Consider the following 25,917-nt stretch of genomic DNA (forward strand, 5'->3'; position numbering starts at 1 on the left):
AGAGCAACGTGTAACCTTTCTCCTCGGTGCCGCGCCCCCACCCCCGCCCCCACCCCCGCCCCTTGGTGTATAGCACAACCGCGACTCCGCCCCTCTCTTGCGCGCTCCCCCAAGAGCCCCGCCTCTTCGCCTCAGTCCGCACGGGCTGGCCCCCAGCGCCCGCTACCTTCTCGCTCCTATCTCAGCACCACCCAGTCGACCTGGCCCGGCCCGGCCCGGCCCGCCCCGCCCCTTGGGCGCACGCATACTCTTCCGGGTCCGAGTCCGTCCGCTAGCGCGTTAGCCCTCACCCGACAGCCTCGCCCACTGACGCCCTCCCGCCGCGCCCATGGCGTACGCATGCCACGCCCCTTGGCACCTGCCCCACCCCTAGACGCTCGCAGGCCGTCCCCCAAAGCCCGGCTTCTGGGCGCGCGCCCGCCTTCCCGGCGCCACGTGCTCGGTGGAGGGCGGTACGGGGGGCAGAGCCGAAAAGATGTTCTTGCTGCCTCTTCCGGCTGCCGCGCGAGTAGCCGTCCGACATCTGAGCGTGAGGCGTTTGTGGGCTCCCGGTTCAGCCGCTGCAGACATGACGAAGGTGAGAGGCCGTGGCTCGCCCCGGGGCCGCCGCGAGAGTCCTGCCTACGGGCGACAGGGACTTCGGGGCGGGGCGAGGCCGCGGTGTCCCGGGCTTCTAAGCCGAGTCGCAGACATCGGCTAAAGAGACAATACCTTGATTTTGCCGAGCTCGGCTTTGGCAGCCGACTGCGCGGGGCTGCAGACCCCCCAGTATTCTACTAGGCTAGTGCGGAGGATGCGTTCTTCCTTCTCTTGCTTGAAAGTGCTAGGATCCGAACTCAGCGCTAGCGATTGATAGCCATAGATAGATAGCTACCGTTACCTGAGCTCCAACTCTGTACCGTGCCCCTATTTTGCTATTTGTTCAATCCTCCCAGTAACCCGGGGAACGACCGCGCCAGGATTGTTCCCACCTTAGCTAGGAGGATGCCCGAGTATTGGTGAGGTGAAATTCCCTAGAGTCGGATAGTCACTGGCCCCGGGTTCCGTACCAGGACCTCCCTCCTCTGCTGAAGCTGAAGGCCAGGAATACACAGATTCTCCGGGAGTAAACTACCTGGAAGGGCTTCTAGAGAAAAATAACGTCTCTCTAGGGAAAAGGGCTTTGCAGGGAGATCCGTCTGTTCGTGAGATTAAAAGAAGTGTCCCGCAGAAGAAACCCCTCTTCCACCTAATTGAGCTCCAAAACATTGTGAAGGTCACTAAAATTTGGTCGTGGGGGGATGTGGAAAGGGGAAACGGCTCGGTGGGAGGAGCACACGCGAGGGAGTCAGGCTTGAGGGCCAGCAGGACCGTCCCTGGCTAGTAGTATTCTGGATGGGGCTTGAGCTCAGGGTGGCCGAGGGACCAGAGGTCTGTCCCCTGTTCTTTTCAGTAATATGGAAATACATCCTGCTCAGGTAACATGTGTGTTCTGTCTGATCAGTTCCCTACTTGGTTCTCTGGAACCAAGGCTGCAGTTGGCAGCCTTAGGAAAGTTAGAACCTGGGAAGGTTACCAACGCAGAGGAAGCCTTTTTTTTTTTTTTTTTTAAATAGAAAAGACAAGGATGATTTTGTCTAAGTTACCAGTGTGATTTTGTAGAAAGCACAGAGGACAGTGACGGAAGGCATCTGGATTCTTGACCAGTTCTGTTGCCCCCAGGCTAGTATGTCAGACCTGGTTTCGGTTTCCTTATCTGTCAAGTGGGAAGACTACCTGTTCTTTCCACCTTACAGAGGTGCCCTAAGTCAGAGCACATTTTTAAAGTCATAAATTGCTGTGCAGAGGTAAACAGTGATTCCTAGGTTTACTTCCTTGTTTCAGGTGTTTGGAGTCTGGGGCTCAAGGAGATGAAAGGATAAGCCACTAAGTGCTGATGGAATGTTGTGTGTCCCTGTCCCTCCCAGTGAAGGTGCATCCTTTTCCTCTCTTCCAGCCTATGAGTTGGCCAGAGAACTTGTTAGTATCTGCAAGTGCAGCCCTTGGCTTTATCGAGATAGTATCCCAGAATTTTGCACATTTTTGCATTTGAAGGTTGTAAGGGAGTGAAAACTTACTTCTACTCACCTAGATTCTAGGCTGAGCCTAAGAATGAAATGGACCTAAAACAGATTATATTAACAAGAGAAAGGCATACAAGTTTTACTTCATATTTTTATGTGTCCAGTCTTCAAAAGGGAGAAAACCTGAAGAAGCCTATAGGCCCCAAAGCTTATATACCTTTTTAAACAGAGAATGAGAAATTGTGGGAATGTGATTACGCAAAGGAGCCTAGGGGCAGTCAATTGAGAGACAGGGACTAGGAAAATATGTGGGGGAAACTAAGGGAGGCTGAGGGTTCTTTTAGTAGGTTTGTTTGTACAGGTCCATTTTGGTATTGACTCCCAAATCTTATCATCAGTCTCTGATGATAAGAATGTTCTCTTGCTGGTGCAAGGAAAGAAACTTTCTCATAGGAAATTTTATGACCAGCTTTTGGACAGAAAGGGGGAGAGATCAGAGAGCCATTTCTGCATCTGCTGTTTCTTAGCTGCCTGCACCTCAAAGTAATCAATATGCCAGACTGGCATATTTTAGGGTGGCATGTTCTGAATCCCTTCAGTTCAGACTTGGTTACAAAAGGGAATTGTTTTCTTAAAATACCTTTCTACTCTTCTTTATTTGAAAGTGAAGGAAAAGCCCTCTGTGTTGTGAAAGCTCTTGAGAGGGACCATTAAGACCAGGACAGGCAGTAATTTGGCTCTTGTATTAGCAGGAGTTTGAAGCACATAGGCAGGCTATGAGTATAGTTGACTGCTCAGCACCTGCTGCCTTTTTTGGCCTTGTTCTTTTGTCCTTGAGGGGGACACGGTTTGGTTGAAATGATTAGCTTTTTCTGGAATTAGGGATCCCTTGAGCCCCTCTCTGGGATCTACTCTACTTATATACACCTTTTTTCTCTTTTTCTCAGGGCCTTGTTTTAGGAATCTATAGCAAAGAAAAAGAAGAAGATGCACCTCAGTTTACAAGTGCAGGAGAGAATTTTAATAAATTGGTGTCTGGAAAGCTGAGAGAAATTTTGAACATGTACGTATTCATCTTTGGATTTCAGTTTTTTTAATGCCTGAAAGTGAAAGAGAATGTCTTTTCTATGCTGGTGGAGGAAAATGCACAGAAATACACTGGCCAGGATGTTCTTGGTGAAAGTGAAAGTGTCTGTGGACTGCATATCGGTACTTTGTGGTTCACAGTTCTGGGAAATCAGGCTACTTCAACCAAATCACCAGGGTATTGCAAGAGGCTGACCCAGAAGGATCTGGAAAGTACCAGATTTCCTCAGTCTACCCTCCTGGCTTCAGTTCATCTCTCCCCACCCTACCTCCCACCTGCTTCCTACCAATGTCTCTACCTCTTTAACTCCTCTTCACTTTGGGGAAACAGCCTGTTCTGGGCTAGATCAGATAGCCTCAGAAGGCTGCTTTGTAAGCTTTGAATTTCAAGGGCTTCTCAGATCTTAAAGTACTCGTGAATTGCCTGGGGGTGTAGTTAGAATGCACATTCCAGTTCAGTAAATCTGGTGGGGGCCTGAGATTCTAACCACTCTTGAAATGGGGAAGGTAGGAAAAGGTTTGCATTTGAACTCCTTCTTAGCTACGGGCCGCAATTTAACAGAAACAGTTGTCAACATAGGCCATTGCAACTGCATATTATTTGAATTACAGATAACCTATTAGTATCTGATAAATGTTCTAATAATTAGAATAATTGTCTAACTATTGGATGACAGAATTTGCATCCCCTGTCAATTAACCAATCCTTTACCCTTCGACAGCTCCCTGAAGTGCTTTGATTAATTCATTAATCCCAAAGCTAACCTGTACGAGTATAGAACAGCCTGGCCTTCCTGACTGCATGGTACCAGTGCATCCAGTTCTCAGGCTATAATTGTGTATTGCCAGCTGCTTTGTTTGGAAATTGCCTGGTATCCCATCTGTAGATAAATCACAAAAATCCTCCAAGCTAAATACAGTGCAGCCAAGTCAGCCACTTAGGTTGGTGCCTTGCATCTTTTATTAGATTTAAGATTGAGGTCAGCCTCCATCCAGTGGTCAGCCTTCTCTGCATTACCCACCCATGGCACTGCTTTCTATCATTGTTTTAAAATAAGTGCATTAAATCTAATCTGGAATTTTTGAGCTAGAATTAGAAGTGCTGCATCTGAGAAATTTCTGAGAGAGTTCTGCTTTTGATAACATAAGTAGCAAATTTGCAGAAGCATCAGACCACTGTAATAATACAGTTGGTTTCTGTCACTTCACAAGAGGACAGAGCAAACTATAATTTTTAACACAGTTATTTCTTTTTGTTTCAGATCTGGACCACCCCTGAAGGCAGGCAAAACCCGAACCTTTTACGGTTTACATGAGGTATGAGATGAAGATAAGGTTTATTTGGCAAACCCTCAGTGAACACCTATATGTGCCTAGTACTTTGGCTGTACCATTATACAGAAAATTGTGTGTGGGATTATGAATTAGTTTTATCCTAGTATTAAGCCACAAGCATTAGTTAAATTGTAAAGAGGCAAACTGCTGTCGAAAAGTACTGCATCTCATATTCCTCAGTCTATAGGCTTTCTCGGTTCAGTAGCCCTGTCTTACAGAAGCAGACATTTGCAGGATTGTCGTCACTCAGCCTTTCCAACATGCAGTTGTAAAACTTTACCAAGATGTCAGGGCTTAAAAAAAATTAAAACAACCAAATTTCTTGGTGAGTGTTGTCCTGTGCGGAGATTAAGGTGGTTGTGTGGAAGGTCATATACCATTTCCTGCTAGAAATGGATGCTTTAAAGATTAAAGTGGCTGACTTTTTGTATTTTTGGAACAGGACTTCCCCAGTGTGGTGGTGGTTGGCCTCGGCAAAAAGACGGCTGGAATTGATGAACAGGAGAACTGGCATGAAGGCAAAGAAAACATTAGAGCCGCTGTTGCAGGTTCTTTAACTTTTAAGTTTACTGTTGATAAAGATTCCTAAGGGTCACTCTGTAAGATTATCAATCTCAGCTCTTTTTGTCCTCTTACCATCATTATCCTTCCCACATTCATACAAATAACTCTCAACAAATACTCAGTTTTCCTTACCCAGCATGCTTGGCCTTACTTTAGATATAGAAGGTTAGGTTATGGAATTTCATTTTTATATTTCTTTAGCTTGTGTCTGGGGTTTCAGTACCATTTTTTCCCTCTTGCAGTATTTGCTGTAGAACTCTTTTTTGCCAGAAAGTCCTGGTGGGTAGATTGTTTTTTTTCTTTTTTTGTAATGTATCCGTGCTGTTGCCCCACTTTTAAATCACATGGAGTCATAACTATTTACAAGTCAGAGAAAATGGATGCAAAGTACAAGGTGCTTATTTATCACTAGTTACAGAGGTGTGTACCTGTCCCAGTTGTCACATGGACAGTTGGAAGAGTTGGAGTAGGTGCCTTTGGGTCCTGTCAGAGCTGAGTGGCAGGATGAGGCCTTCATCGAGGAGACTGTGGTTAAAGAAGCTTTGAACACCGCTGAGGCGGGGATCATTAGCTGGATTGTGCTGTGACCCCACATATATCATGTGTGCTTGTTAAATTTACTTTCAAAGTTCATGTTGGGTGATTATTTCATAACTTTAATTTGGGGAATTTTGCTGACCTGATCTTAATAAACGCTGTGTTAATAATGGACTTTGCTCAGTTCCTTGGATATAATTTCAGTATCATCACTGCTCTCTCATTTTTAATCTGGCAAGCTTCTAGTGACTGGGACACTTCCTCAGGGAACCCTAGTGTTTCAGAAGTGGTGCTGGTAATAGCGGTCACTTCCTTGTGAGTGAGACCAATCATTTAATCCATCATTCTTTCCTCCCACTACCATGTGAGGTAGACCAATCATTTTACCCATCATTCTGTCCTCCCACTACTATGTGAGGTGTGTGCGTGTCCTCACTGTATGGAAAGGGAAGAAGTGAAAGCTCAGAAAGATCAATGTCAGGGCCAGGATTTGAACCCCAATCTTGATGTTTTCTCAGGACCCCACCCTAAGTCTCTGCCTTCTGTCCTCTGAGGGGTCCCTGACTGACTCCGATTTTCTGGTTCCTCTGCCCTGTGAAGCGGGGTGCAGACAGATTCAGGACCTGGAGATCCCGTCCGTGGAGGTGGACCCCTGCGGAGATGCCCAGGCGGCTGCGGAAGGAGCGGTGCTCGGGCTCTATGAGTATGATGACCTGAAGCAGAAGAGGAAGGTGGTGGTGTCAGCCAAGCTCCATGGAAGGTGACGGCTCGAATCGAGGACCAGGTCCCTTCTCCGGGTGCTGACGGCACAGCCTCTTGGACATGGCTGCCTGCTTTTCAGCATCCGGCACTGCCTCGTGGCTTGTCTGTGGCTCTCTCATGGCCCTAGTTAGTTAGGAGTATGATGACTCTGCCTCTTTTCTGCTCCTGACTGTTCCTGGGTGTGTTTCCCTCCGACTCTCTAGATCCCTTCTCCGTGCTTGCTGGTTCCTAGGAAACTATTCCTGGTTGGCCCCCTGAGGAGGGATAGAACAAGATGACGGAAGGGTCCCGGAAGGTTTTAATGCAGATCGTTTCCGTCTACCTAGCACCTGCGGGCTCTGTGCTAAAGGCCAGAAATAAGCAGATGCTGGGATCCGGTCCCTGCCCTCCTAGTCTAGTGGGGAGACTCAGCTTTGGACACATTTTTTGAGCCCCACTTATACTCCAGCCCTGTTCTGGGTTCGGGAGCACACAGTGTGAGACCCTCAGGAGACGTGGCGGGGGACAACGGGGGTCTTGTTGGCACCTGTGATACAGTGAGTGAAAATGAGGGCCCTGCGACCCGTCAGCCTGGCTTTGAAGCTGGCTCTCACTTTCTGGTTGGGTGACCTTAATGAAGCGACAGAAATCATTTTCCTCTTTGGTTGAGTAGAGTTGTGAATCAGATCTCATGGGACTTTTATGATCAAAAGGGAAAACCCATCAAGTGTGCACATGGTAGCAATGAGTGTTGTTTTGTCCGTCCCCACACCACGTGTGTTAATTCCTGTGGTGCACAAGAAGAGCCAGGGTCCTGGAAAGTTGGCCCACGTCCTTTGTTTTCAGGTTGAAGCCGACCCTGATTTCCGGCAGGTCAGAGTTCAGGGTCCCGAGCCAGGCAGGGAGAAGGCAGGAAGCTGGCGGTTCTCCAGCAGGACTGAGCAGGGGAGCTCATCTGCAGTCATTCAGGCCTTTCTGCGAACACTTCTGCTGTCAGACTGGGGGGCAGGTTTAGGGCTTCAGAGGTCCATCAGGCCCACCTCTTTTTCATACAGAAGAGGATTCTAGGTCTTCTCTCACTCGGCTCAGTGGGGGTCGTGTTTTCTGCTGTTTGTTTTTGGCCATGCCATGAAGCATGCCCGGCCTTAGTTCCCTGACCGGGGATCAAACCTGCGCCCCCTGCAGTGGAGACTCATGGTCTCAACCCCTGGACCCACCAGGGAAGTCTCTGCAGCTCTTTATAAACCGTAACAGCTGCCTCCCTGGTTCAGATTACAAAGAATAAATTTGGGCCACTCTATCCATCACTTTTCGTTTGTCTTCAGTAAGAGCCCTCCTCGTGGGCTGTGGTCAGTGTTCTGGAGAGGCTGTCTGACGGTGACCTTGTGCTTTCTTCTGCCAGCGAGGACCAGGAGGCCTGGCAGAGAGGCGTCCTCTTTGCTTCTGGGCAGAACCTGGCACGCCGCTTGATGGAGACTCCTGCCAACGAGATGACGCCGACCAAATTTGCTGAAATTGTTGAGGAGAATCTCAAAAGTGCTAGTAGTAAAACAGACGTCTTCATCAGGTAATTCAGGATTATACCATAGAGTCATATGATGCCAGAGCCAGATGGAGCTTCAGAGATCCTAAACTCCAGCTCTCTCACCATTCAGAGAATTAACTTGAGACCAGAGAGATAAAGTGACCCTCTGGCAGCCACACACAAGTAGGGGTAAGGGTTCTTCAGTTTGAGATTTATTTCTGTCATATCTCGCCTGCTTTTGACAGTGTTGTGACTTCACACTACATTTTGTATGTGTTTTGTAGCAGCTTCATTGGAATATAATTCATATAACATGTGATTCACTCATGTAAAATACACAATTCAGTAATTTCTAGTCTATTTACAGAGTTGTGCTGCCATCATTACAGTCAATTTTAGAACATTTTCATTTCCCTGGAAAAGGAATCTTGTGCCCACTCCTCATTTCCCTTTTCCCCAGCCATCAGTTCATAGACATTTGGGGTGTTTATACATTTTGGATGGACTTCCCTGGTGGCCCAGATGATAAAAGAATCTGCCTGCAATGCGGGAGACCTGGGTTTGATCCCTGGGTTGGGAAGATCCCCTGGGGAAGGGCCTGGCAACCCACTCCAGTATTTTTGCCTAGAGAATCCCCATGGACAGAGGAGCCTGGCAGACTACAGTCCATGGGGTTGCAAAAGAGCTGAGTGACTAAGCACAGCACATACTTTTTGGACTGCAAATAACGCTGCTGTGAGCATTTGTGTACAGGGTTTTGTGTGGACATGTGTTTTCATATCTGTTGGGCATGTACCTAGGAATTGAATTATTGGATCGCATTGTAACTCTATTACCTTTTTGAGGAGCGTACATATTGTGTTTAGTTTTGGTGAATTCTTTCTGTCTTTTCTCTTTTTTTGACATAAGTGAATAGCATGTACCCTCTTGGCATGGAATGAGAATCTACCTGGTAGATTCCCTTAGCTAGATCAGATACCCGAGCTGGTGTTCCCTGGCTGTCCTAAGGTTTGTTGTCAGCAGCCTTGCTGTTGAAGCTAAAAGCCTGCACCTCTAGGCTTTCTGCCCTCCTTGGGAACTCCCCCTAATCTTAACCAAGTCTGAGTATTTGGGGATTTATAATGAAAGTAACTCGATAGATATTTGCTTCACCTAAAGAATCCTTTACTATCAAAGTTGCTAATCAAGGGTGCTTCCATTTAAAAGGATTCTTCACTATTTAACTGTGATTAGAATTCACATGTTTTTCAGGGAAACTCCTGTGATCTAGATAAAGAAAATGTGCCATCTATAGAAAATGCAGTGTTGGAGCTTGATACAATTTCTGGGATGGTTGCTGTGTATTCTGTGGCAATGTTTAGTCTCTAAAAAGGTGTCTTGGTGAAGACTGTTCCTTGTTTCATTTAAGGAGACACCAGAGCTACGTTTTGTCAGCATGTGGCCACAGTAGCAGCACCTCCTGTACGCCTGGAACTTGGCATACAAAGATGGGTGGTAGTGGTTCTTGTCCTCAGACAACTGAGGGCTTTGCAGGAAGGAATAGGAAGGGAAATGGTATAGAGGGTGCTGCAAGAGCAGAGAGCTGGGGAGAGTTATGGAAGAATTGAAAAGGTTTGGCAACAAAAATGGTGCCTAAGCAGTCAGGGAGGTGAACAAACGAGAGAGCAGGGCAGAAACACCTATGCAGTGGCCTTGGGAAACCATAAGGCTTAAGGTGGAGCAAAGGGAACTCAGCCAGAGATGGGGCAGGTCAGGTGGGCAGAATGGAACCTATTAAATTGAGGCAGCTGCGTCCAACTCACTCTAGTGTTAGGTGGGTGTAAATCAAAGAAGTACAGACTGTACTTCCAGAAGGGCGGGACTTTAATAAAACATCAGGTACTAGGTTTGTGATTAAAAATGCCTAGATTATACAGCCTCGCTTCTTTTGAAGTGAGTTTCTTTTAATTGTCATACCTTCCATTTTTATATTCTTTTCCCTCTGAAGCTGGGTGGCCATCTCTCTATGATGAAGTTCTAGTTGAATAGTTTCAACAAATTTCATTCACCTGCTTAGCTCCTCTGGCTAGGCAGGTGCCAGAGGAGCATTCCCTGAATGACGTCGTTTCTGGTCTGTCTGTAGGAGGGTAGAAGTCTTCCCTTGGCCTAATTACTGTGGCCAGAAATCAATACAAAGCTCTTTTGTGCCCCTAGCCTTTGACTATGCATTGTTAACCTGACATCATTTTACATACCATACTTGAATTCTTCTATAATTCTACAAGTAATCTCTTGATGGAGATGCCTTTTCTACAGCTAATCTTTTAAAGGAGGTGTCATTAATCTTATTTTGTAGATGAGGAAACAGATTCAGAATCAAGTGACTGGCCCAGGAATATATAGAAAGCAGATAGGAGGTGATAATGGAAGCATTAACATGTATATATTTTCAGAACTTAACATGTATATATTTTAAGAGCTTGTATGTTACACTGTTTTTTACATGCAGATGAGTTTATTCTAAGTTATTGAAATAGAGCGATGTGTATTTACATTTTTCATTTCCTGCCTTGTAGACCCAAGTCTTGGATTGAGGAACAGGAAATGGGATCATTTCTAAGTGTGGCTAAAGGGTCCGAAGAGCCTCCAGTCTTCCTGGAAATTCACTACAAAGGCAGTCCCGATGCAAGTGAACCTCCGTTGGTGTTTGTTGGGAAGGGGATTACCTTTGACAGGTACTTACTGTATCCATGCTTTGTATTTTGGTGAATGCTTTGTATGTAGTTGTATTATTTGGTGTGTGATTTGCTTCAGAAGTATGGTGTTTGGTCAGATTTTATGTGTTGCTTTAAATGTATTAGGTCACCACTTATAAAATGCACACTGTGTGTCAGAGGCTGTATTAGAGCCTCTTACATATATTAGCCCTGATCTGACCGCAGGAGCTAGGCGTTGTGGATGTTCTGCAGGTGAGGCAATCATGACTCAGAGAGGTTAAATGATTTTTTGAAAGCTCAATAACTAATAAGAGTCAGAAATCAAACTTAGCAGTGTGTTTAAAATGCCTTCAAATACTTCTACCATACATTTTGATTCTCCTATGGGGATGTTAAAATTTCCAGCTGGATAAGGTGAGGCAGCTGTGTGGATCATACTGTCGTCCCTTTGCTTACTTCAGCTCACATTTTTTGCTGGCCAGTCTAGCTTTCATTAGTCTCCTTAAACCAGCGGTCCCCAACCTTTTTGGCACCAGGGACTGATTGCATGGAAGACACGGACTGGGGGGCTGGGGGGTGGAGGATGGTTTTGGGATGATTCAAGAGCATTACATTTATTGAGTATTTTATTATTACATCAGCTCCACCTCAGCTTATGAAGCATTAGATCCCTGAGGGTGGGGGATCCCTGCCTTAAACTGTAAGTGTTCCTTAGAAATGGAAGCTCACTCTGGCTATTTCAACCAGGGAGAAACTGAGTTGGAAAAGATGGTGAGTCAGTATTTCCCATGGAAAGCATTTGCTACTGAATACTGGTTTCTGGGATGCTAATTAAATGTGAGACTTGAAAAAGATTACTTGATTAAAAGTCTAGGTTAGATAAAATGAATAAGTTTTTTGTTTTGTTTCAGCTATGGTACTTTTTGGGGGGATAGAACACAACATTTTCTAAATCTTTTTTGTTTTTAATTGAAATATAATTAACATCTAAATTTCCTTTTGAAGAGAACTTGTATCTCAGGAAATCATGGTCCATAGAAACTGCTTTGGAAAATGCTGCTAAAGATCTATAAAATTTTGATGTCCCCTAGTACGTTTTTGTACCCATTCAAGAACTCCATCTGAAATGTGAATGAATCCTGCCCTTACAAGAGAGTTTCTAGGTACTGTGATGCCTCTGTCCTGGGCAGATCTGACCGCCGGACTGGTCTTCTTTATACTAGCAGACTGCAGTGCCTCCCGTGTTTTCCTTTTAGTGGTTCACTTTCTCTCATTTAAAGCGTTGGTCTCCAGATGATCATTATGTGGCCCATCAGTAAAAGATTGGAGCTCATACCACTGAAAAATATGCATATATGTTTATATTATATGCACATACTGTTGTATTAAAGTGTGTTTTATAAAACACTACAGCAGAGAATTCCCTGGTGGTCCAGTGGTTAGAACTCAGTGCTTTCACTGCTGGGACCCAGGTTCAGCCCCTGGTCAGGGAACTAAGATCCCACAAGCCCCATGTCACAGCTAAAAATAAAATAAAAATAAATGAAACATTACAGCAAATAAAAATTAGAGAATGAAAGTTGTTCTTAAATGTCTTGCTAATTGTGACAGTTTTATACTATCATTGGGGTAATGTCAATGCAAAACTTTTATGCTCAGGGTGAAGTTGTTTGTTGATTTAAATTTGTATTTCAACTTTTTGTTATGGGGATATTTAGCAAGGATGCTCAACCTAGTCTTTTTGGTTTAGAGAAGCTTCCTAGAAGAAGTGACATTTTTAGCTTAAGATGTGAAGGATAAGGGAGTTAGTTCTGTGGGGAGTAGGTCAGGGAAAGAGCCAGGTGTAGGCCGCGGATGGGAGGAAAGAGGGGAAATTCCTAGCGCTGAAAAAAATGCCAGGGCGGCCACAACACCACGTGACTGGGGCAGGGGTCGAGGCACAGCTGGAGAGGCTGGCGGAGACTGAGTTGTTCTGGATCTGGTTAGATTTTGGACTTTGAACAGTTGAAAGTAACTGAAGGGTGTCTAGCAGAGGGAAAGAATGACATTATAAATATAGATATTTACAGTAAAGTTCACCCATTGAGTGTTCAGTTTTCAGCCATTAAGTGTTCAGTACAGTGAGCTTAACAAACGTGTGCACCCTTGCAACAACCACCTCTATCATGAAAGTAAAACATTTCTCCAAGGCCCCAAAAACTCCCTTGGGAATTTTGGAGGGTGCTCTTTTGCACCCAACCCCTTTCTCACCCCCACCTCAGATGACTGGTCATCTATCTGTTATTGTAGGTTACTTTTCCCTCTTCTAGAAATTCATTTACATGGACTCTTTAAATAAAAGACCAGCCTCTTTCTCAGCATATTATCTTTGAGATTTAACCATGTTGTTGGTCATACTCCATTGTAGGGAAATACCAGCGTTTGTTTATCCAATCGTTGTTGAGGGAAATTTGGGTTGTCCCAGTTTTGAGTTACTAATTATAAAAGCCAGCATCATCTGTAAGCCTCTGTGTAGATATGTTTGTCTTCCTCTTAGTTAAGTACCTAGGAGAGGAGGGCTGAGCTGTATAATAACTACATGTTTACTTTACAAGAAACTACCAAGCCTTTCCAGGGTGGTTATGCCATGTTGCCTTCCCTCCACCGGTGTACCAGGTTCTAGTTGTTCCCTGTCCTCTGCGGCACTTGATGGTGTCTGTCTTTCTAGTTCTAGTCACTCAGGGACTATTGCCTGGAGAATCCCATGGGCAGAGGAGCCTGGTAGGCTATAGCCCATGGCGTCGTGAAGAGTCGGACAGGACTGCAAGGGCACATTCTTTTGTTCCTTTGCGTTTCTCTAACTAATGATGTTTAGCATTTTAAAAATGTGCTTATTAGCCATTGGTACATCTTCTTTAGTGAAGTATCTGTTCAAGTCTTTTGCCCTTGGCAAAACGCATATAGGAGTGTTTGTCTTACTGAGTTACATGTTTTTTAAAATATATATTCCAGATATATATCCTTTAAAGTGGTGTCTTTTGAAGAGTAGTTTTTATTTGCAGTGAGATATAGTTAGCAGTTTTAAATTTTATAGTTTATACTTTTTTCTGCCGTGTTTAAGAAATTATTATCTATGCCAAGTATTTGTGTTCTTCAGTAAGTCTTAAGGTTTTAGGCTTTAAGGCTGTGATCTATTTTGAATTTTTATATATACTTCTAAAAAGCATTTGAGGTTCTTCTGCTTATCTTTTTTTTTTTTCATCTACTTGTAAACATTTCTTAGTTTTATGGGTAATAAAGTGAAGGGGTAAGACTGCTGTAGGACATTTGGATATATAGGAGCTAGGCAAGCATCTGAATCATCAATGGTGGGTGCCTCAACAAGGATGGATGTAGGAGAAAAAAAATGGATGGATTGGAGGGGAATCTAAAAAGTGAGCACAGATAACTGGTGGTTATTTGGAATGATAGTCCTCTATAAGAGTGGAACCCCCTGAGTGGAAGCAGCCTAAAAATAGATAGAAGGACCAGTGTGCTCCCCTTGCCCCCATGGGGTTATCTCTGGACTTCTTGGACCAGGAATGTACTTTCGTTATTCTGAGCCAATGGATAATCTTTAATTCTAGGTGTGTAAATGACAACCATCTAACTATCAAGTGCTTTGGAGGTGAGTGAGAATTAGGGCCTGATTTCTAAGGTAAGCAGATGTCAGAGCAAGGAGTTGAGACTCTCTCACCAGGGCAGGTCAGCAGCAGAATCCAATTAGAGCTCAAAGTCAGAGCCCCTGCCTCCTTGCCCAGCCTGTGAAGCAAGTCACCCTGGGTTCCTATAAACCAGAAGCAGAGAAGTCACTTGGTTCCAGAAGTCTATTGGGCAGTGGCCTGGGTTTCTTGTGGATTGAAACCTTTCTCTGCCCCCGTGTGTAGGCACTGTCTCAAGGCTTTGGGCTAGCGTCTTCCTCGTGTCTGTGGGTTGTGTTTTGCTATCTGCAAGATCTGGTGTACCTTGGGTCTGTCAGTCTTCCTAGGAGTTGAAAGGGGATCCTCCCAGTCTTCTGTGAACTTGTCTGTTTTCCCTAACAGCTTGTGACCTTCAGGTTCAATAAGTTGATCACTTCATAAAATTTGCTGTAAAGACAAATCTACATGAGTCTCCAGAGCTCAGATGGGATTTAAGCAGCGTTGACTGTATGATGTAGTAATGTTGCCAGTGGCAATGCTAACATTTCATTCAGATAGAAATAAAATGAACCAAGATACCCTAACCCCCCGTATTTCTGGAATTACTTTGTGTCTTTTATAAAAACCACAACGTTATCTTTTTAAATGGTGAAATCATTCACATTCTCAATTTGGAAATTTCTTGGTGCTTGTATGAGCTAGTTCACTCCACACTTAAGAGTGCTTCTAGCCCCCTCGTTTGCTCTTAACATGGCACATTGTCCTTTTCCCCCAGTGGTGGCATCTCCATCAAGGCTGCTGCAAACATGGACCTCATGAGGGCCGACATGGGAGGAGCTGCCACTATCTGTTCAGCCATCGTGTCTGCTGCCAAGCTCGACCTGCCCATCAACATCGTAGGTGCGTGGACGGCTGTCTTGGAGAGCTTCTAGAATCCAGTCAGGTGGTAGAATGGAGACAACAAACATGGTTTCCTTTAATCTGAAAAGATCAAGAAATGGTTTTTAAATGGTTTTCATCAGGCAGAAGCTCTTTGTTTAGCTAAGTGTTGTCTTAACTGGCAGAGTTAAATGTATTCTGCATTATGGGCAGTAACTAGAATTGATTGTTTTACTTCTGCAAAATGTGGTTAGCAGTCAGGGGCACATAATGTCAAGTCTGCAGTTTACTCCAACCGAAAATGCCCGATAAGTAGGGTAGTGATTATCTCATAGGGTTGCAGCCGATTAAACACCTTGACATGCAGAAAAAGTGCTTGGGACGGAAAAAATCCTCCGTTTGCAGCAGCGATTTTTGTAGTTCAGAATGCCAGACACAATGCTGGAGGTTTGTCATGGGTCAGAGGGGGATCTGGAGGTTGGGACTAAGATTGAATTGCTTGCCCAGTGCCACCTCCATTGCACAAGAAAGTTGGACTATGGTCCAGGTCTGTCTCACAAGTGAGTCACAGACATCATGATAAGTCACCCCTGCATGCTTGTGCTTGATTTCCTGAGAACAGAGACATTCTGTGTAATGATAATACCATTATCATTCCCAGGGATTGATACAGTAACCAAATTCAAACTGCTCAGTTGTCCAGAAAATGTTAGTTTTATGTGTGTGTTATATACACAAGCATTTCTTTCTTTCTATTTGGTTTTGAAATCTTGGAGCCACTCAAGGATCACCCCTCGCATGTAGTCATCGTGTCCCTTTAATTTTCTTTACTCCAGAACCTATTCCCGCCCCACATCCTTTTTTGCCCCTTACTTGGAAGTTTTTAAAGGTTCAAGCTTATCTTGTGATGTTCTACCATTCAGATTTGTTTGGTTATTTCTTCATGATAGAATTAGACTTCTTTGGAAAGAGTGATGTGTGCTTCCTGTCACTGGTACACATAATGCCACCTGAGTCACTGGTGATGCTAAACTCAAATACTTAGTCAAGGTAATGTCTGTGACTGGCATCTGTTGAGGGTCCACTGTGACCTCAGTCCCATGGGTGGCATATTTGGCCATAGCACACTCCATGTTCCTTCATGTATTCTTTTTTTTTTTTTTTTTTTTCAAAAAAAACAGGTTTGGCTCCTCTTTGTGAAAATATGCCCAGTGGGAAGGCCAACAAGCCTGGGGATGTTGTTAGAGCCAAGAACGGGAAGACCATACAGGTTTGTAGGTGGAAGACACAGCCTCTGAGTTTTGCCATTCCTTGCCTTGAATGGGTGCAGAGTGCGGGCCCCATTTAGGGAAGGGCAGTACCTTTATTATGAGTAGCTTTTCGTGCAGTCAAAGCTATTTATGGGAATTTTAAGATTGTTTCCCCTACCTTACTGTTCCCCTACTTTCTGTATGCTGTACACACAGCTTATGAATTTGCAACCAGCCCTGCACAGCAGGGCAAAGCGGGAAAAGTACAAGCTGTTTTCCGGATACACCTTTGATGTGGTAACTTTTTCCATTTAGTGAAGTGTTTGAGAAGAAAACAGGTCCTGCATCGTGGGCACTGCATCTGGGGAGGTGGCAGCAGGTCCTTCGCTGGGCCATGCACGCATGCACTACACATAACGACTAAGCCTATTTAAAATAAGAAATATATCTGATATAGCTGCAGTTGCTGCAGTTGCAAGAGTTTTCTGGTCTGGAGATCCAGGTTGCTGCTTTAGTGTGTCTTTCTTCAACTCCCTCACCTTTTTGTTTTTGAAAATCTTGATATTTTTCCCCTCGTGTTATAAACGTAATGGTAATGTGAACTAGACACTTCTCTTTATTTCAGCCTCCAAAGTCACCAGCATTTGGTCATCAGCTCTGATACAGGGATTATTAAATTATATTTGCTCTTCAGAGTAAATATATTCCTATTTTAATGGTAGTGTATTTTTTATAATTTATGACAAATATCACAGCAGCGTTTTTATACTTCTAAATTGAACACTGCTCTGAGTGTCTAGATTTTGTATTCATTGTTTGTATCATCTTATCCTTTTAGTCTTTTGACCTTCCTCTTTGCAGGTGGATAACACCGATGCTGAGGGGAGACTCATCCTGGCCGATGCGCTCTGCTACGCTCACACTTTTAACCCAAAGGTCATCATTAATGCCGCCACCCTGACAGGTCAGACAGTGTGCTTTTCCTGCTTTTGTTTGAAGAAAGTCTCATTTGTCGCCTTCGAGTGCACACATTGTACTCAGGGCATTCATTGTTTTGCTGAAATCTGGCAAGCTCCATTTGTATTCAAAGATCTTTCACCAAAAGAATTATTCTGCAATTGTAAACTGCTTTGAATCTTAGGTTTGTGGTTTCGAAACATCCCAGGCTATACTTTAAAAAAAAAGAACAAGTGGATCAGATCAGCCCATCCACAGTGACAGCTAAAAATGATACAAAGCAATGTTTTCTGTTATGGTTGCCATTTGATACAGCTCAGAAAAGATTAGTGATAAATTCCCAAATCAGTAGTTGCTTTTATTAATCATGATGGGCTACCCAAGTAGCTCAGTGGTAAAGAATCGTCTGCCAAAGCAGGAGACTCAGGTTATATCCCTGGGTCAGGAAGATTCCCTGGAGAAGGAAATGGTAACCTACTCCAGTATCCTTGCCTGGGAAATGCCATGGACCAAGGAACCTGGCAGGTCATAGTCCATGAGGTGCAAAAGAGTGTTTGGCCCCGGAGTGTTTTCTGAACTTTCGTATTTGAGTTTATACAGAAATGAAAACACTGGGGTGAGGGGTGGGAATGGCAGGGTTATGTATCAGAGACAGGGCTATGTAATGTGTTTGTTGTATGAAGCATGTTGACTTTAAGGCCAACATGGGGATGACTCCCAGATGTGCTACTTCCTAGGCCACCAACCTTGGGCTGGTTCCCTGACACCCTCAAACATCAATACATGGGGACAAGTCTGTTTACCTCTCAGAGTTTTGAAGATTGGAAGGAGTTTCTGAAAAGCCTCCAACAGTTTACTTTAGGGATTCATTGTGTCTCTAGCTCTTTTAAGATTAAAATTTAGATCATTTTCATCTTTGATTTTAATTCTCCTGGTCATGGGAGCCTTTAACAGGAAATCAGTTCATGTTTCTTTTTCATGTGATTCTAACAATAGTCCATAGATTCATCTGCTAAAGAATCCTTTATTTTTTAAGCTGGTGTTATAGTATTTTTATGGTCTTCTGTCTCTGTTCAGTTTAGTAAACACTTAAAGCTGAACGACGGGGGTTCTAGGGCTGGTGTTTGACGTGCAATGCTGAGGCGGGTGGTAGTACTCCCTTTCTGTAAGTGAGGAGTCACAGTGCCTCCCCACCCCTTCCCCATCCTTTTTTTTCCCCCAAGCTTGGGGGTATGAGAGGGTGTGAAAGTTGGATATAGATTACTGAGGGCAGCCTGATAGGTGAGCCTTCAGGTCACCCCAGCTGTTGTCCTTCCTGAAGGCTCTCGATGATTTGCTTTAGTTCCCCAAATACTGATTGAGCACCTTTTGAGTTCCAGGAGCTGGGATTCAAAGGGGAGGGTGAGAATGTTTCCAACCGGAGTTCCTAGCAGGAGAAAGAACATAAGTTTTTAGAGAGAAAAGACCTCATTTTAAAATTTGTGCTGCCTCTTAAGAGCACGTGACTTTGATAGTGTCTAAGTGGTCTCATCTGTAAAAGTGGTATAATAGCACCTCATTGGCAGGGGCAGCGGTGGGTGGGGGGCGCAGTGTGGTTGCCTGTGAAAATTAAATGAGATGATACAGGTGGTTGCACCTGGCTTGGCACACACTGGACTGATGTTATTGACCTTTAAAGAGCAGGCCTGTAGCGGACTGTAGGAGCAGTGGCTGCTCAGTGGGTGCCATTCAGTCATGGTAACCTCTCGTTTTCTTAATGCCTGTGCTTAGGATGGAATGAGAGTAGTAACTTCAGCACCTTCTTGGAGCTTTGATGTTTCTTCCATACTCTGAGAAATTCTGGTAGCATAGATGAGTTAGTGTTTAATACAGCTTTAAAAGTGCCTTGTAAAAGAAAATGGGAAAAATGCCCCCAATAATGGTACTTCTGAAATTGGTGGTGGTACTAGTTCTGTGATTGGGTAGAAAATAATTGTTTTCTGAGATATGTAATGAAATCATCTCTAGTGCCTGTTGGATCACAGTAAATATTTGTGTCTCCCATTTTCTCTCCCTTTAAGAGAGGATATCAGATCACATTCTCGTTTGTGGCCAGTGCTTATCTTCTCTCTGAGAAATTCAAACACTGATGGAAGGTTCTTGTGGCGTTGATAGGAATGTTTTAAGGACAAGTGAATAAATACAGAAAAGGTCACTAACTTGAAAAGTAAAGCATTCATGAGTGTGTATGTGTAACTGAAATGTATCCCACCGAGTCATATAGACAGACCACAGGCAGTGAGTAACCAGCACCCACCATAGTATCTGGGATGTGGTAGGTGTCATGAACAGTTATTGACTCAGTTGGCCCCTATTTAATTCCTGTGAGTGGCTGGGAATATGGAGGTGGGACATACAGAGGTGAGGCCCACATCCTTTGGGCAGTGGCAGTCAGCGGATCATCACACTGACCAGCATAGCGGAGCCAAGTTAAAAGGAGTTTGCGAGAGCCTATGTATCTGGGAATTTGACTGGTACGGGAAGTCAGGCACTGTGAGAAGTGCTGCTTGAGCTGGAGTCTGAAGGAGGAGGCATCACTGGGTGGAGAAGGAAGAGCATCCCACAGAAGGCACCCCTCAAGGTTGGGGTGTGGGGGCGGTGATAAACAGGACAGAGAGGAACAGAGTGTGGCAGGGTCAAGACACTTGGGACCCACGTCCTGGTAGGCACCAGTGCCCTGCTGGCCTTGGCGTGTTGCGGGATTCAGTCTGCAGCCAAGTGCAGCAGGAAGCTATGAGTGGGGATGGTGAGATAGTTTGCTCTGCGAAAAGGTCCTTGGCCAACAGTGTGCCAACCACAAGGGAGAGGGACCAGGGAGAGGTTGGCAGGCCAGGTGGGCTGGTGAGCGGTGTGTGGTTATTGACTCTAGATGTGTAAGTGTGTGTGTTAAGAGTGAGTGTGTTTGACTTCAGTATTATCTGTTGCATCTAGGAGTGCAGGTGAAACAAGTTTGCCCATGGCTTGATAATCACTGATGATGGTTAATGGGTACTTGTATGTCCATTATATTATTCTCTTTGCTTTGTGTATATTTGAAGTTTTTGACAGTACATTTTTTTTTAAACTATCACCATAGTCCAGTGGTAGATGATGGTGGTAGCCATGGTGATGGGAAATGGATACGTTTGAGAGATAATTGGGAGGTAGAGTAACAAAGCCCAAGGAACAAATGACCCGAACAGAGTTGCCCAAATGTCATGCAGAGTCACAGGCTTTTACAAATGGGTCACTGTTATGATTGCAGTAGCATAATGGCTAAAAATACAATGTACATATCTTAATTCAAAAATACTATATTGCTGAAAAGTGCTAATTAACCATCTTTTAAACCTTCTGTGCGTCGCAGTGGTAACGTCAAAGAACACTGATCATAGATCACAGTAACAAATAAGTGAAAAAGTTCCAAATATTGCAGGAATTACCAAAATGTGACAGAGACACAAAGTGAACAACTGCTTTAGGAAAATGGCTCTGATAGGCTTACTTGACATAGGATTGCCACAAACCTTCAATGTGTGAAAAATGCAGTATCTTCAAATTGTAGTAAAACGGAGTGTAATAAAATGAGGTAGGCCATTACGTCTACACAATGGACTTATAAAATAATTAAGAATACTTCTAATGAATTTGTTTATAAAAGAAGACTAAACATTTAAAGCATAAGAGTAGGAACGTGTACTTGGACATGTACAGTGTGGTCTTAGTTATGGGTTTTTGTTTTTAGTTTAGAAGAAATTTGGAAAGAAATATTAAAAATATGTAATGGTTATCCCTGGGATGAGATAATTAGTGATATCTGATGTTTGCTTTTTCCTTAATAATTGAAGGTGAATTCTAACTTGAGAAACTAAAAAGCTATTAAATATATACAGTAAGGATTTGCCAACATCATCTTTTTTGAAAATGAGGGAGACATTAAAATAGGGTTAAAGGCTAAAGTTTTGGCCTGCACAGCAGTAGAGAAATCCATCTCGCTAGAAGAGGCCGGATGCTGAGCTGAAGGGCTGTGTCTTGCAGGTGCCATGGACATAGCTTTGGGATCTGGTGCCACTGGGGTCTTTACCAACTCTTCTTGGCTGTGGAACAAACTATTTGAGGTAAGAATAACACAGAAACACCTAAATTACGGAGGTGATTTCATTCCTTTAGCCTTAGAATGCTGTATTTCTTCAACCCTGAGTTACAGGGATTTTTATGTTATAGAATTGTCTTTGAAATGATTCCATAAACTCGATTCAATGTGCTTTTCTATAAATATTTAAAAATGATAAATATGATGCCACATTCCTTCTCAGAATGAAGTGAAAATGACTTAAAAATATCCCTGATGTAGAAAAGGATATGAGGACAGCTTTGTAAAAGAAGGAATGGCCTTTTAATGAACACATGTCATGAGTCAAATAGTAGTATGTAAATAGGGCTTGCTCGGGTTCCTTACTGGACAGTGAGGAGGACAATTTCTACTGCTGTGCTCTGCACCTCCTCCCAGCCCTTTCACAGCAGCCTCTTCCAAACAGCAGTTTCCCATCACCACCCCGATACTCTTCACTGCCATCAGCTTTCCCCAGTGACACCGCTCTGTTAGCCTCCCTTAGCTTATCCAGAGGCAGCGTGTACCTCTGGCCTCTTGGTGACACCCTGCTCTTGGCTTCCACAGTGATCTTCTCTTCTGGTTTCCTTTCTTGATGACTTCTGTTTCAGCCTCCTCGGCCAGCTTTTTCCTTTGTCTGGCCCTTTGGTTGACTTCAGTCCTGGACCTCACGCTCTTACTCTGCACAGTGTTCACCGGGAATCCCGTCTATTCCCATGGCTTCAGCTGGCACCTCTCTGGCTGCTGTCCATTCTGAGCCCCAGGCACTGTGCATTCACTTGGCTATGAAACAACTCCATCTGGCACCTCATTCTTTCAACAAGTAATTAATGGGAGTTTACTGTGTACCAGCAGGGACAAATACAAAAGGTTCCTGAATACATTGTTTCTTGATGTGGTTTAAGGTCCTAAACTTCTCTTCCACTCTAAACTGATTCCCTTTCCCTTCTGTCATCTTGCCATTGTGAAGCCCCTCTCTATCATCTCCAGCCTCTGGGAGAAGCTCAGCCCTGTTATCTCCTTCCAGGTAGTATGTGGGGCCTCTCCCCTCCTCTGTACCAGGCACACACTGTCCCTCTCTATCATAAACATTGAAATAACAGTCAGCAGTTTATACAGCCTATATACCCTCTCTTCCGAAAGGTAGTCACTTTCAACCCTTGATGGATTCTTCTGTTAGTTATTCTTCTGGAGTCTCAAAACAACAGCTTACATTTCTGCTTCCTGACTTTTCACTTTTGGCTCTTTCCATTGACCACGGTGTATCAAAACAACCTTTACCCATTTCTCCTACTAGCCTTTAGGCCCTTTGATGACTCAGATATTAAGTATCTTTAGATCCCCAACCCCTGTTGGTGTTTAGCAGTTCAATAGATGATGGATGGATGGATGGATGGATGGATGAATGTGTAAATGACATGAATTAATGAGGTCACCTAATCTTAGTATCTGGCCTTTAGTAGTGCAGTTCTAGGCACACCAAGGCCACAAACATCATGAAGACTAGTTCACCCTAATCAAACCAGCAAAGCCTGTCTGCACTACAGGATACCAGCTTATTCATTTAAACTGAGACCCATAATATTAGTTTGATAATTTCAGCAAATGCCCTACAAATTTGTAGGACTGTTCTATAGCATTCCTGGCTTCTTCTGTAATTCTTAAGCTTTTTAATTAATTAAAATAATTCTAGAATCTGTTGTATTTGTCATGTTTTAGAGTAACAGGTCAGAACCTGCTTCATCTATTCTGCCAACTGTCATACCTATTTGTTCTCTAGGCCAGCATTGAAACAGGAGACCGTGTCTGGAGGATGCCTCTCTTTGAACATTACACAAGACAGGTTATAGATTGCCAACTTGCTGATGTTAATAACATTGGAAAATATAGGTATGTAAAATAAGCTATAAAAGTACATTTTTACAATCATCATTTGCCAAAATGAGCATTTTCAATTTTAATCTCCTTTCACAAAGGTTTAGGTATCCAGTTTCTTTTCAATGTAGTGCTCATAAGCACTAATTTCTGTCTGTTATTTTCAAGATGTTTCCCAACTGGTTCTCAGTTATTGCATTTTCAAATCTAAAGGTCCTTTTAAGCAAATGATAAGGGAAGGAGATGGACAATATGGTTATTACACAGGAGAAAGAATTTATCCTTTATGCTTAAAGCTGTGTCTAAAGATAGGTATTGATTTCTGAGTTAACTTCTTTAAAGGTCTCCTTGGCTTGACTTTGCTCTCTAGTCATAGAAGCCACTTAGCAAGAATGGAGGATCTTAATAGAACATTCAGTGTACATTTAGTGGGGTTAGATGTTGATTTTTGTCTTTCTCTGCAGATCTGCAGGAGCATGTACAGCTGCAGCATTCCTGAAAGAATTTGTGACTCATCCTAAGTGGGCACATTTAGACATAGCAGGTGTGATGACCAACAAAGATGAGGTTCCTTATCTTCGCAAAGGCATGGCGGGGAGGCCCACGAGGACCCTGATTGAATTCCTGTTTCGGTTCAGTCAAGACAGTGCTTAGTTCAGATGCTCTAAAATGCCTTCATTCTGTCTTAAATGGACAGTGGAACTTCAGAATACTTTTGAATGAATAGATAAAAATCTTTTAAGGGAAACAAAAGATGGTATTTAAAAACAGAACAAAATGAAATTTGTATGCCTTGATTTTTCATTTTATGCAGAGATTTATAAAGGTAAAGCTAGTATCTTACTTGGCAAAGATTTTTAAGATAGTCTATAAACTGATGATTTTTAAAAGCTATCTAATCACTTTTCACAGTATATGTTTTTAAGTGAGAAGCAAAATTGTATTTCAGATTTGTGATGCTAAGAATATGAACAAACTAAAAGTTGCTGTGCAGTTGTCAGAAACAATAAATCCAACTTTTGGTGCTCTCTGGTGTGGCTCTCATATTCACTTTTACTACTATAAAACCCAGTGATGCTATTCATATAATTTGTCTCTTCTGGCTGTGTTACATAAACTAAGTAATTAAATTGGGATGTGGTGAAAAATGTATTTTCTCAATGTTAATAACTTTGGGGTACTTAGTGATAAATTTGTGAGTCAGGTACCATTACCCCCACATTACAGATGAGGAAAACGAGACACAAGAGAGGGTTAGTAACGTGCCAATGATGTCACCAAGCTAAGAAGTGGGACAGCAGAAATTTAAGCCCAGTCTGCCTCCAGAGCTGGCATTCTTGTTTCACTGTAATGCTTGCTTTCACTCCTGGGACTTGAATGGATGTGGAATTTATTTGAAATAACTGAAATAAGAGGGCCATAAAAGGGACTGTGAAAGGGTAAACTACTTCCACCACCTGGAACTTCAACCAATCAAAATTCCATTTGTGCAGATTTAGAAGAAAGCTCTCTTTTCTACATTTGTACTGAGTGAATCAAGTTATCCAAAAATAGTTCTTTTTCTGACTTTGAAAATGTTTGAGTTTTTTTTTTTTAATTAGAGTCATTTTGAGAATCTTGAGAGTCCCTTGGACTGCAAGGAGATCCAACCAGTGCATTCTAAAGGACATCAGTCCTGGGTGTTCATTGGAAGGACTGATGCTGAAGCTGAAACTCCAGTACTTTGGCCACCTCATGCAAAGAGTTGACTCATTAGAAAAGACTCTAATGATGGGAGGGATTGGGGACAGGAGGAGAAGGGGATGACAGAGGATAGATGGCTGGATGGCATCACTGACTCAATGGACATGAGCTTGAGTGAACTCCGGGAGTTGGTGATGGACAGGGAGGCCTGGCGTGCTGCGATTCATAGGGTCACAAAGAGACACGACTGAGCGACTGAACTGAACTGAGTATTTTAAAAACTTGATATGTAAATGGATGGTGGTTGTTATTCAGTCAGAATTTGCTCAAATTCATGCCTGTTTAGTCAGTGATGCCATCCAACCATCTCATCCTGTTACCCCTCTTCTGCCCTCAATCTTCTCCAGCATCAGGGTGTTTTCTAATGAGTTGGCTTGTTGCCTCAGGTGGCCAAGTATTGGAGCTTTGGCATCAGACCTGCCAGTGAATATTCAGGGTTAATTTCCTTTAGGATTAACTGGTTTGATCTTGCTGTCCAAGGGAGCAACCACAGTTCAAACGCATCAATTCTTGAGTGCTCTGCCTTCTTTATATTATTAAATGGGAATACTGTGTCTAAACTGGCTTATAGAAAGGGATATGAATATCCATGTTAATAAATAACATGAATTTAAATTTGATTGAAATTAGGAATAGTGTGTAAACAGGTTTCTCTGGGCATCCATGTCCAGAAGCTACTTCAGCAGGAAAGATGGAAATGATGATGGGGAACTTCTGGCTTTGAAAGGAAAAACATTTAGATTTCTTCTATATGATTCAGAAGACCAAGTCAGGATTTGATAGAAGCCTATCAAAGGCTTTTGATAAATAAAAGAATATAAATTTAAAAATAGAATTTTTGTTAATAAAACTTTTTATAAATTAAAAAAAAATAGAACTCTTGTGTTTACTAGTGTGCG

At 43.3% G+C, this 25,917-nt stretch overlaps 1 protein-coding gene across 1 annotated transcript; it reads left to right on the forward strand.

Annotated features, from left to right (window-relative positions):
• Window positions 386-24,302, forward strand: LAP3 (leucine aminopeptidase 3). Its single transcript, XM_018049319.1, has 13 exons — window positions 386-577; window positions 2,990-3,105; window positions 4,391-4,445; window positions 4,906-5,011; window positions 6,165-6,324; window positions 7,708-7,872; window positions 10,386-10,544; window positions 14,961-15,085; window positions 16,246-16,334; window positions 17,176-17,278; window positions 21,328-21,407; window positions 23,181-23,290; window positions 23,740-24,302. The coding sequence occupies exons 1-13, from the start codon at window positions 476-478 to the stop codon at window positions 23,927-23,929; spliced, it is 1,560 nt and encodes a 519-aa protein (XP_017904808.1). The 5' UTR covers window positions 386-475; the 3' UTR covers window positions 23,930-24,302.

Source organism: Capra hircus, chromosome 6 (assembly GCF_001704415.2).
Source record: "Capra hircus breed San Clemente chromosome 6, ASM170441v1, whole genome shotgun sequence".
In the NCBI taxonomy this organism is placed as follows: domain Eukaryota; kingdom Metazoa; phylum Chordata; class Mammalia; order Artiodactyla; family Bovidae; genus Capra; species Capra hircus.

Coding starts and splice junctions, on each gene's coding strand:
- LAP3 (XM_018049319.1), top strand. CDS start 476: ATGTTCTTGCTGCCTCTTCCGGCTGCCGCGCGAGTAGCCGTCCGACAT. Junction 5,012..6,164: donor CATTAGAGCCGCTGTTGCAG/GTTCTTTAACTT, acceptor TGCCCTGTGAAG/CGGGGTGCAGACAGATTCAG. Junction 17,279..21,327: donor TAATGCCGCCACCCTGACAG/GTCAGACAGTGT, acceptor TGTGTCTTGCAG/GTGCCATGGACATAGCTTTG.